Source organism: Galeopterus variegatus, unplaced genomic scaffold (genome assembly GCF_000696425.1).
Source record: "Galeopterus variegatus unplaced genomic scaffold, G_variegatus-3.0.2 Scaffold1528, whole genome shotgun sequence".
NCBI classification, from domain to species: Eukaryota; Metazoa; Chordata; class Mammalia; order Dermoptera; family Cynocephalidae; genus Galeopterus; species Galeopterus variegatus.
This window is the reverse complement of record NW_007727639.1, coordinates 353873-364775: the sequence shown is the minus strand read 5'-3', so window position 1 is coordinate 364775 and position 10903 is coordinate 353873. Positions and strand designations below refer to the sequence as shown.

The 10903-nt window shown below is 34.6% G+C and overlaps 1 protein-coding gene across 3 annotated transcripts in view; it reads right to left on the bottom strand.

The window, feature by feature from the left end:
- Positions 1-204: 204 nt before the first annotated feature.
- Positions 205-10903, bottom strand: part of KIAA1328 (KIAA1328 ortholog) — a 227412-nt gene continuing 216713 nt past the window's right edge. Inside the window, exons 6-7 of one of the 3 annotated variants that reach the window (XR_550841.1) lie at positions 1023-1175; positions 385-468 (exon numbers count right to left, since the gene is read on the bottom strand). Coding sequence is in view for 1 of the 3 variants with exons in the window: in XM_008577535.1 (XP_008575757.1) it covers positions 357-468 (112 nt within the window). In the remaining 2 variants the exon portion in view is untranslated. Of the gene's footprint in view, positions 469-1022; positions 1176-10903 lie in introns of all 3 variants that reach the window. The other 2 variants (XR_550842.1, XM_008577535.1) reach the window with 2 other exon arrangements.

The following is a 10903-nucleotide window of genomic DNA, read 5'->3' as shown; positions in this document are numbered from 1 at the left end:
ATATTAAGGCACAGTTGCCACATGATAAATATTTGTTGAATAAATTAATGTTTTTTACAAAGTATTTAATAAGATCAGAAAATAAGATATAGTGAAAAAAGTAACAAATAAAATTCTGTATAAGCATAATCCTTTTATTCAATACAAAATATCATACAAAGAAAAGTAGGAGAAAAGGGCTCAAAGAGTGATAGGATTATGAATAATTTTTATTTTCTTCTTCATACTGTTCCATACCTCTCAAAATTTATTAATGAGAATGTATTTGTATGGTCAGAAAACTGTATTAACTGATATACAGCCATAAACCAAACATATTCTAAATCTTGATATCCTTAATATTCTTGCCTTTAGGTTTACCTTGGTCCAGAGTCACTTCCATTCATATCCAGATCGAGCTCTTGGGGTTTAGTAAATTCTTTGTCAGCAACCCGTTCTCTTGACTTAAATACAGCTTGAGTTCTTAACCTGTAAAAATAAATTTAGAAAATTTATAATTCTGTGGAGCCTGAAAAACTGAATGATAATCCTTGGAAAACCATGCTCTTTTAGCTAGACAACAGTAATTATTCTCAGATTAAAACTCAATCTGTCAAAAATAAATAAGTAATTCCTAAATACACTAAAGAAACACAAATCAGTTTCATAGGAATTTAAATTTTCTTTTTTTATAGGGGAGTAGGGGAAGATTGAGTTGGTTAGAATATTATTTAAAAATTCAAAATTATAGCTGTTTTAGGAGCACTTTTAGTCTCTTCTCCAGAAATTAAAGCTTCCCCTCTATTCATTGCTAAGCAAGTGTACTTTGATTACCAGTGTCTAAATCAGAATTCTAGTAACTCTAAGTATTACTGACCCTGCCCAATATATACATGGGAGGCACCCACATCTCACATTGACATTTAAAAGAGCTGGAGTGACAGCTTAACAACCTACATTTTTTTCTCTAGGTCTCAGATAAATTTCCCCCAAAGAACTGGAATACAGTCTATCCATCAATGCTAATTTTGCTCCATACTCACATGTACTGAGTAGGGAAGGCCACTGAAGAAAATGAGCCAAAGATCTTCAACTGGGAGTCTGGGTGTCAATCACTGGTACCAAATATGTGACACTACCCATTCCCTCAGTTTTTTAGAAAGTTCTCTGGTTATCTGTAAAAGTATGTTCTTTAACTATAAAATCAAACCATGAAGAGGTAAAAACACTGTTAACACAATATCATCATTTTCCTTGTCAAACGACATTCTAATAATTGCAGCTAACTATGCATGGTGATATACAAAGAGAAGTATGTAGATTAATTACCCTGAGGAACTTAGAGTTTAAGGCTAATATTTGATAGTGGCAATATAGGTAGGTAGGTAATGCAGATGCAGAATGTTAAAATCAGGCAATTATGAGAACGAAGTTAAAAATAATAGCAATAGTAGCAATCAGAGCAGCGTCTGCAGTAGTAGTAGAAATAATGATTTTGATGATGATAGCAGCTACCATTTAAGAAGTACATTTTATATATACTATTGCAGTGATACTCACAACCACTCTATGAAGTAGTTACTTTTATTATACATATTTGCAGATGACTTAAGTGAGGCACAGGCACTTAACTCACCCAAGGTGACACACTCTTAAGTGGTGAAGGCAGTATTTTTATGATAGTTATATATAGAATACATGTATTAAGGCATATGGTAAGAGTGGTACGCAAAGGTAAATATTTATAATTAGCCTTGATTTTTATTCATTACATATATACTACTTTGCACTAAAAAGGATTTAAGATGGTTCTTGGCACTGTCAAATAGTATTCTGGATAAATCTTCTTCGATCAAAATGAAAAGTGCTTACAAATACCCTTTTGAAAAATATTATTGACCATGATGTAATATCAAGGTGGCAGAATAAATCATTAATCACAAATTAAGTAAATGCCAATGTCATGTCAAATTTATTCCAAAATGATAGACTTATCCCCAAATTCTGAACTACTATAACAATTCTGTGCTACTCATTTGGTATTCAATTATGGATTGCCTTCACACTATTTTCCCTGGATATCCCACCACAAATAATGCCATGTGCATTATGGATATTAATTCATTTATTTAATTGAAGTGAGACTCTTTGGACCATTTAAATTCAGTACAGATATATAAATTAGAGAGTGAGATTATATATAATATACTGAGAGACAAGATCAGGTCTTGCTCATTTTGGTACTCCTCCTATACAGTTTTGTCCAGAGTAGGAGAATTATTAAATGTTTGCTGAAACAGGAGAACTAACCTGAATTACAGAGCTACATCAAACGCTAAACAATAAGATGCTAATATTGTATATATTCCATATATACCAGACATAAAAATTTTAAGTAGAGGCATTTTAACTGTGCTGTAATGAATAGATAGGGTGTAGATAAATGGAAAAGAAAAAATATTTAAATCAGAGAAAAAGATATGGCTTGAGAAAGAAATATAAATGGTATATTGAGATGATCTCAAGAACACGAACGTGCCTTTCGGAAAAAATTATTTCTTAGGAAAAAGCGGGCAAAATGGGTAGAGAGGTGATCCCAGGTTAAAAAAATCTTTGAATACTAGGTAGAATAAACATAGTCTAATAGGAAATAACTATGAGTTTTAGAAATTCAGAAGTGGTACAATAAAAGTAATGTTTTAGGAGGATTCATTTGAGACAGATATTATTGGTATATGATACTAATGTGCAGTAAGTTGAATATCAAATAACTCATAAGTGATAAAATTACATAATCTAAAAAGTAAGCCAGAGAACAGGGTAACTATCAACCTAGTAATATGAATTGTGATACTGATTAGTTAAATGGATAGATTTAGGCTTCTAAGTCTGGGTTGCACCACCTAACTATGGTAAACCATGGTGGAAGTAAGCAAGAGAATGAGAGGTAGAAGCTGTTCAATTAAAAATGTCTTGAGCCTGTTTACCTGGGCATCTCATTTAGATTTTTTTATCTTCTTGACTAGAAAGAATTTTGCTTTAGGTCTATACAAGGACGAATGAAATAGAAGACTTCTGAGGGCCGGGACTCACAAACAGTCACAAAGGCCCTCTTTAAAAGATGACTAAAACACCAGAAACCAGCCTGACCAGTTCTAAAGGCGGCCAGTGTTACAGCTGGGTACTGTCTGATGGTTTGTATGTATTTAGTTCACAAAGGTTACGCAGGAAGACTGACAATGCCCCAAAGTAAAACACAGGGTTTCCTAAAGACAGAAAGCAAATAACTCCTTCCAAGGCTAATACTCATCTATCCAAAAGATTGCATTAAAGTCAAATGATAACCATTTTCAAGGAGGAGAACTTTGCACACAAGAAACAAACATGGTTGAAAGAACGACAGGACCTGAGCTGACAGTTCACCGGAGAAATTCTGCTTTATTTGAGGGTGAAGCATACATTTATAGAGAGCTGAGTTCCGGGAGAGGGTGGTTAGTACGTGGGGTGTTGGCTGATTGGTCGGAAGGGCGGGTGATGATTTTGATAGGCCACACTTTGGCGCCGGAGGGAATGTTAGGACCCGGAAGAGAAGCCGGAAAGGCGCTATGTTTTAGGGAATGTCTCCTTTGGGGTTTTATGGGGCCCTACATTCCTCCCTTTATCCTCTATTGGGGGGTAAGGTCGTTGAGGTCTTCGAGCTACTTCCTGCTGGAGAGGGACGTTGAGGGGGGAGGAACAGGGAGGAGAANGGAGTAGAATGTGGACGGTCTGGTGTGACGAGGGAGTATTTAGGGGTCCACTGAGGACCTGCAGGACGTAGTGGGGCATACTGCTGCTGTTAGGGCTGGATGCCGGAGGGGTAGTCCTAGTTTAAAATGGCACCTCTAAAGGGAGACTTAACATTTGGATGAGCCGGTGGTGGGTGCGGAAAGCCAGCGCTGGAGAAAATGGACGAGGGTGAAGCGTCAGCAGCAGGAACCACCGAGAGAGTGAAGGAGGTCCGAGAAGGAGTCCCCTCGGGTAAGGGGTGAGCTCCTCCCGGGTTTCGGCACCAATGAAAGAACAACAGGACCCAAGCTGACAGCTCACCGGAGAAGTTCCGCTCTATTTGAGGGTGAAGCATACATTTATAGAGAGCTGAGTTCCGGGAGAGGGTGGTTAGTACGCGGGGCAGTGGCTGACTGGTCGGAAGGGCGGGTGATGATTTTGATAGGCCATACTTTGGCGCCAGCAGGAATGTTAAGACCCGGAAGAGAAGCCGGAAAGGTGCCATGTTTTAGGGAATGTCTCCTTTGGGGTTTTATGGGGCCCTACAATGGTGAATTTAAAAAAAAAATTAGCACAAAGAGATCTGGGTCTAAGAAAGAGTCCAAGCTATCTCAGGTGAATAGTTTTCAACATGTTATATGTTTTTAGAGTTGAAAAAATATAGCAACTTTCAGGAGTAATGACAGAAAACAGGCATTCTCTGCCTGTTACCAGACCTATGTTGTGGGCCTGTGGGCCTTCCTTTTTTTTTTTTTGCTTTGTGAAGTACTTTTGTTCGATCTACAAAAGTCTAATTTTTGAATCAAAAGTAATAAAATATAACCTGATGAAATTTAATTGAGATAGGTTCTTGGATGATTAAAACTGGAAGAAAACTAGAAATTATTTGAACTGTTGAACTTTCATGTATTTATTTGCTTTATACTACTTCTTAAAATCTCTAAGGACATTCACTTGTGGGGCAAAATGAAGTGGTGCAGTTCTCCCTACACCTGTAGAGCCCCAAATCCTAGACATTATCCTTGAAACAAACATAAGACAACTGAGAAAGGTAGGGAGAAAAGGCAGACTGGGACTAGAGGAATAAAAAGATGGTAAGTTTTCTGGGCTTTGTTTTCACCTCATATACCTTGGATGCTGGAGTAGTAGGCAACCTAGAAACTCCGAAGGCATAATGGAAAAAAAAGGCTGCTCCCTCTAGCCAAAGGAACAGGAAAGGGGCAGTCTACCAAGACATAAAACTTTAAGACAATAACTATCCTACTGTAGCCAAACACCACAGGAAAAAATGTGGCCTCACTTATCCCATTCCCACCAGCAAATGCCAAGTGGGAGGCTAGACTTCCATTCTCCACCAGCTCTAATGAGGCATCCCAAACCTGCTAGAGTGGTGTCAGAGAAGGATCCTGAGTTAGATGGTTAAAGCAAAAATTATAATATTTTCTGATGTGGTTCTCAATGTATGTAGAGGAACTCTTTGAGACAATTAGAAGCGGGGGAGAGTAAAGGGACTTAAAGGAAGGTGAAATTTCTATGCTTAAATTGGTTAAATAGGATACCTATAGACTATCATAAGTTATGTGTGTATAATGTAATACGTAAAGCAACCAATGAAACAAATCTGTCCAAAGAGATATACTCAGAAACGCTACAGATAAAATGGAATTATAAAAACTGTTCGAGTAACTCATAGGAAAGCAGAAGAAAGAAAACACAGAAATGAAAAACAGAGGGAACAAACAGAAAACAAAAAATGTCAGACTTAATCCCTAATATATACAAATCACATTAAAAGTAAATTTGTGAGCATACCATTACAAGATGGGAACTGACAGCACAGATTAAAAACACATGACTCATGCTGTGTCTAAGAAACTCACTTCAAAATCACAACATATGTAGGGTGAAAATAAAAGAATGGAAGAACATATATCTTGCAAATATTAATCAAATGAAAGCAGGAATAGCTATATTAATATCAGATAAAGGAGACGTCAGAGAAAAGAAAATTATTAGGGACAGAGAAGAACACTACATAATGATAAAATAATCTGCCAAGAAGACAAGCCAAGAAGACAAAGGAATTTTAAATACGTAAGCACCAAACAACAGAGGTATATATATGTAAAACAAAAACTGATAGAACTGATAGAAAAAATAGATCTATAATTGTAGATGGATATTTCAAAACCCTTCTCTCAATAATTGATAGAACAGCTAGACAGAAAATCAGCAAGGATATAGAAGAATTCAACACCACCACCTAACAAGAGCAGAATACACATTCCTTTCAAGCACCCATGGAACATATATCAAGATAGAACATATCTTGGGTCCAAAAACAAACTTTAACAAATTTGAAAGAACTGAAATCATACAGTGTGTGTTACATGACCACAATGGTATCAAAGTAGAAATCAGTAACAGAAAGAAAACAGGAAAATCTTGAAAAACATAGAAACTAAATAAAACACTTCCAAATAACCCATGAGAAGTCTCAAAGGAAATTTTAAAAATATATTGAATTGAATAAACATGAAAACACAACATATCAAAATTTGTGAGAGACAGCCAAATCAATGCTGAAAAGGAATGTATAGCACTACATGCTCCAAGTAGAAAAGAGGAAAATGGTGTTATAACACCAAGGCCAAGGATTTGAATCTCCATACCAGCCAGCTGCCAAAAAAAATATCAAATCAATAATCAAAGTTCCCAACTTAACAAATTAGAAAAAAGAAGAGCTAGATAAATCCAAAGCAAAAGCAAGCAAAAAGAAGGAAATAGCAAAGAGCAGATATCAATGAAATTAAAAACAGAAAAAAAATTTTGAAAAATCAATAAAACAAAAAGCTGCTTCTTTGAAAAGAGAAAACTAAAATTTAACAAATCTGTAGCAAGACTGATAAAGCAAAATAAAAATAAGACACAAATTACCAATATCAAGAATAGAACAGGAAATCTAACTACCAACATTTTGAACATCAAAAAAATAATGAGGAAATACTAAGAATAATAAAAAAGAATGAAATCCTGACATTTGCAGCAACATGGATGAGCTTGGAGAAAATGAAATAAGGGAAATAAGCCAAGCACAGAAAGAGAAATACTGCATGTCCTCACTCATAAGTAGGAGCCAAATAAATGAATAAATAAATAAATAAATAAATAAATAAATAAATAAATAAATAAATAAATAAATAAATAAATAAATAAATAAATAAATAAATAAATAAATAAATAAATAAATAAATAAATAAATAAATAAATAAATAAATAAATAAATAAATAAATAATACAACAATCACAAAAATATGTTGAACTTTCAAAAGAAGAGAGCAGAACCGAGGTTGCCAGAGGTGGGAAAGGGGGAGAGGAAGGAGGTACGGGAGGAATTGATAAAGGGCCATGAAAAATGGTAACATCGTATATTATCTAATACACTAATTTTCCTGATTTGAGCATCACATATTGCACATAGGTGTTGATATGCAACTCTGTACCCCACAGACATGTACAATCATGTTTTGATTAAAAAAAAAAAACTGAGTGTTGATATGCAACTCTGTACCCCACAGACATGTACAATCATGTTTTGATTAAAAAAAAAAAACTGAAAAAAAAATTTTTTTTTAAAGAAATACTAAGAACAAGCCTGCACACATAAATTTAATGAGCAAATTCCTCAAAAGGCACAAACTACAACTCACTCAATCTCAGATGAATAATTTGAGTAGCCCTGTAAATATTGAGGAAATAGAACTTACAACTTAAAAAATCCCAAATAAGAAACCTCCAGGCCTAAATTGTTTCACTGGAGAATTCTACCAAACGTTTAAAGAAGAATTAACACCATTTCTACACAGTCAGTTCCAGAACATATGAGTAGAAGGGAGGGAATACTTCCCAACTCATTCTATGAGGCCAGTATTACCTTAATATCAAAACCAATACAGAGACAACAACAGACCAATGTCCCTCATCAATACTGATGCAAATGTCCTTAACAAAATATTAGTAAATACAATTCAGGAATATATAAAAAGAATTATGTGATCAACTTGGGTTTATTCCAGGGATGCAAGGCTGGTTCCATTTTCAAAAATCAATATAATCCACCATATTAGTAGGCTAAGTAAGAAAAATCACATGATCATAAGAGGTATTTGACAAAATTCATAAAAGGTAGGTATTTGAAAAAATTAAACACATACTATTCCTGACAAAAAATTTTATATAATCCATAACAAAAAATTTATGTATTGGATTTTATCATAATTAAAAATTTTTGCTGTGTGAAAGATCTTGTTAAGAGATTGAGAAGACAAGGTACAGACTGGGAGAAAATATTTGCAATCCATATATCTGACAAAGGACTTATATTTAGATTATTTGAAGAACTCTCAAAATTCAACAGTAAAAACACACACTCTAAATAGAATATGGGCGAAAGATAGTGAAGAGAAAATTTACTGAAGAGGATGAAAGGAGGACAAACAAGCCCACAAAAGATGTTCAACATCACTAACTGTTACAGAAATGCAAATTAACAGTACAATGAAATATCACTGTACACATGTCAGAAAAGTAAAATAAAAATTACTGACAATACCAAATAACAAATGCCAGCAAGGATGTGGAGAAACTGAATCTTTCATACATTGCTGGCGGGAATGTGTTATAAACTAAATGTAGTATAAGCTAAACATATATTTAGTCTACAAAAACTAAATATACACTTACCATATGATCTAGAAATCTGTAGAACTGAAAATCTTAGTCCACAAAAAAATTTGTACAAAAATGTGCATAGCAGCTTTATTTGTAGTAGACAAAAACTGGAAACAATCAAATTGTTCTTCAATAAGTGAATCATTAAACAAATTATGGTACATCCATTTTATGGAATACTAGTCAGCAATGAAAAGGTATAACAGATGCAACAACCTGGATGGATTCCAAAAGCATCATGCTGAGTGAAAAAACGCCAGTCTTAAAAGTTCACATAATGTTTAATTTCACTTATATCACATTCTCAAAATGACAAAATTATAGAAATGGCCAATGGATTAGTGGCTCCTATGGGTTAGGGATGTGGGGGCAGAAAGGAGTAGTTGAGACTATAACAGGGTAGTAGGAAAAAAATCATGTGATGAAATAGTTCTGTATTTTGATTGTGGTGATGGTTTCACAAATCTGCATATGTGATAAAATAGCATATAATTATTCACATACATTGTATCAATGTTTGTTTACTAGTTTTGATAATGTACTATAGTTATATAAGATGTAGCCATTGGGGGAATCTGGGTGAGGGGTATTTGGAATCTCTATGCACTATTTTTGCAGTTTCCTGTGAATCCACAATTATTTCAAAATAAAGTTTTTAAAAATGTCTATAAATATTTTTAAAATTTTGCAATTTATATATATACAAAACTTGCTCAAAAGCTGTTTCTTCTAAGCTCAGGTGATAAAGAGAACAATACAGACTTTATTATCATTATGCTATATTATTTGACTATACAATGCTATAAAAATGAATATGATTGTCTACTCTAAAATTATCCATTCCCCCATTAGACTGTTCCCTCTTCAAAGTATAGAACACATACGATTCATTTTTTTTTATCCCAAGCTATGGGACCACGCCCTTTTTCTAAGCAAAAACAACAGATGGTCTAAATGGATAAAAGGTGGTGCCCAAGGGAAGTTAAGGGGGAGGGCTAAGCATAGAGAGACAAGGCACATGCACATTTGACCTTTTCAAGGATTGGCCTAAGCTTGGAAATCCCCGCCTGCTAAGCATATAAATATGATCTTTTGTGTTACAATAAAAGGAACTGCCTGACAGAACCCCCGCTGTGTGTGTATGTGTTTGTTCCCTATCTGGGAGAGCAGCGGCCTGCTCACCCATCTCTTGGAATCTCTTTTTGCCCCGCGTCCTGGTGGGGAGAAAAGGGCAATCCCTTTCACCCCAACCCTCTAGGGAAAGGAAAAACCTGTTGGGGTCCCGTGCGGCCACCGGAGATGCCCAACACCAAGCACCTAGAACCATTCCTCAAAAATCATCAGGCATTCAAGAAATGTTTTTTAGAAGAAGTTCTATGGAGAGTCTACAGTAATTGAAGGATTAGAGATTGGGGTTATAAAAACGAAGTAACAGCTCAGCCTTTGGTGACAATCTTCTTGTGAGACCCTTCATTTTCACTTACTTTAAATGCTTCCAGGTTTTGACAATGAAGAACAAGACTGTCTGACAATGGAGAATGAGAAAGAGGAAGATCACTTCTGGTTCCAAAAAAAGTAGGTATTATACTGAGGGAAAAATGTCAAGATGGAACTTTCAAAGAAATTAAAATTTAAAAAATATTAAGCAGAATCGGTAAGTAAAAGAAAATTAACAAAGAAGTAACAAAAAATAACACTATTATTGTGTCAATATGGTATGTATATGTGTAATTAAAATGTGTACAAAGGAGAAATTGTAAATTTGACTATGGAGGAAATGGCAAGGTTATATAAACACTTCCCTGTGAGAACTTGCCATTTATTATTTTTTAAAGATTTAAATCCACATTTTATTGTGTTTTAAATACAATTGTGTCTGATTTATTACTAATTTTTCTTGAATAAATTAAGACAGCAAACTTTATGACTCTGCATGCAAGACTAAGCTGAACTCTAACATATCAAAACAGCAATTTAGTTTTTGAGACACTGTTCTTAGGGAAGAATTGTTAAAGGAATAACAGCTTTAACGCGCAAAAGTTTGTAAGAATTGGTTATTAAGCAGGTTATGCTCCATGACCAGAAAGAAGTGAATTTAGAAGGCTTCCATCATTTGTTATATCTTATATTATGGTAGACAGACATAAACATGGAATGATGACAGTTAATCACACTTCTTTGCAATCTGATTCCACACCCTGAAATCTCAAGCTGACATCAAACAGCAAAAGATTTTGTGTAACATTAATATCATTTAAAAATGTCTTTAAAATCCAGCAAAAATTACATCAGACTGCTCGGGAGTAAATATTCTAAGCTAACATTTTAGAAGATAAGGTAATTTTTCAAGTCTTCCACAAAAGGCAGGGGAATTTACTTTGTAGTCATACTTGGTATGCACCTTGAGCATGCCAAGATCCTGAAG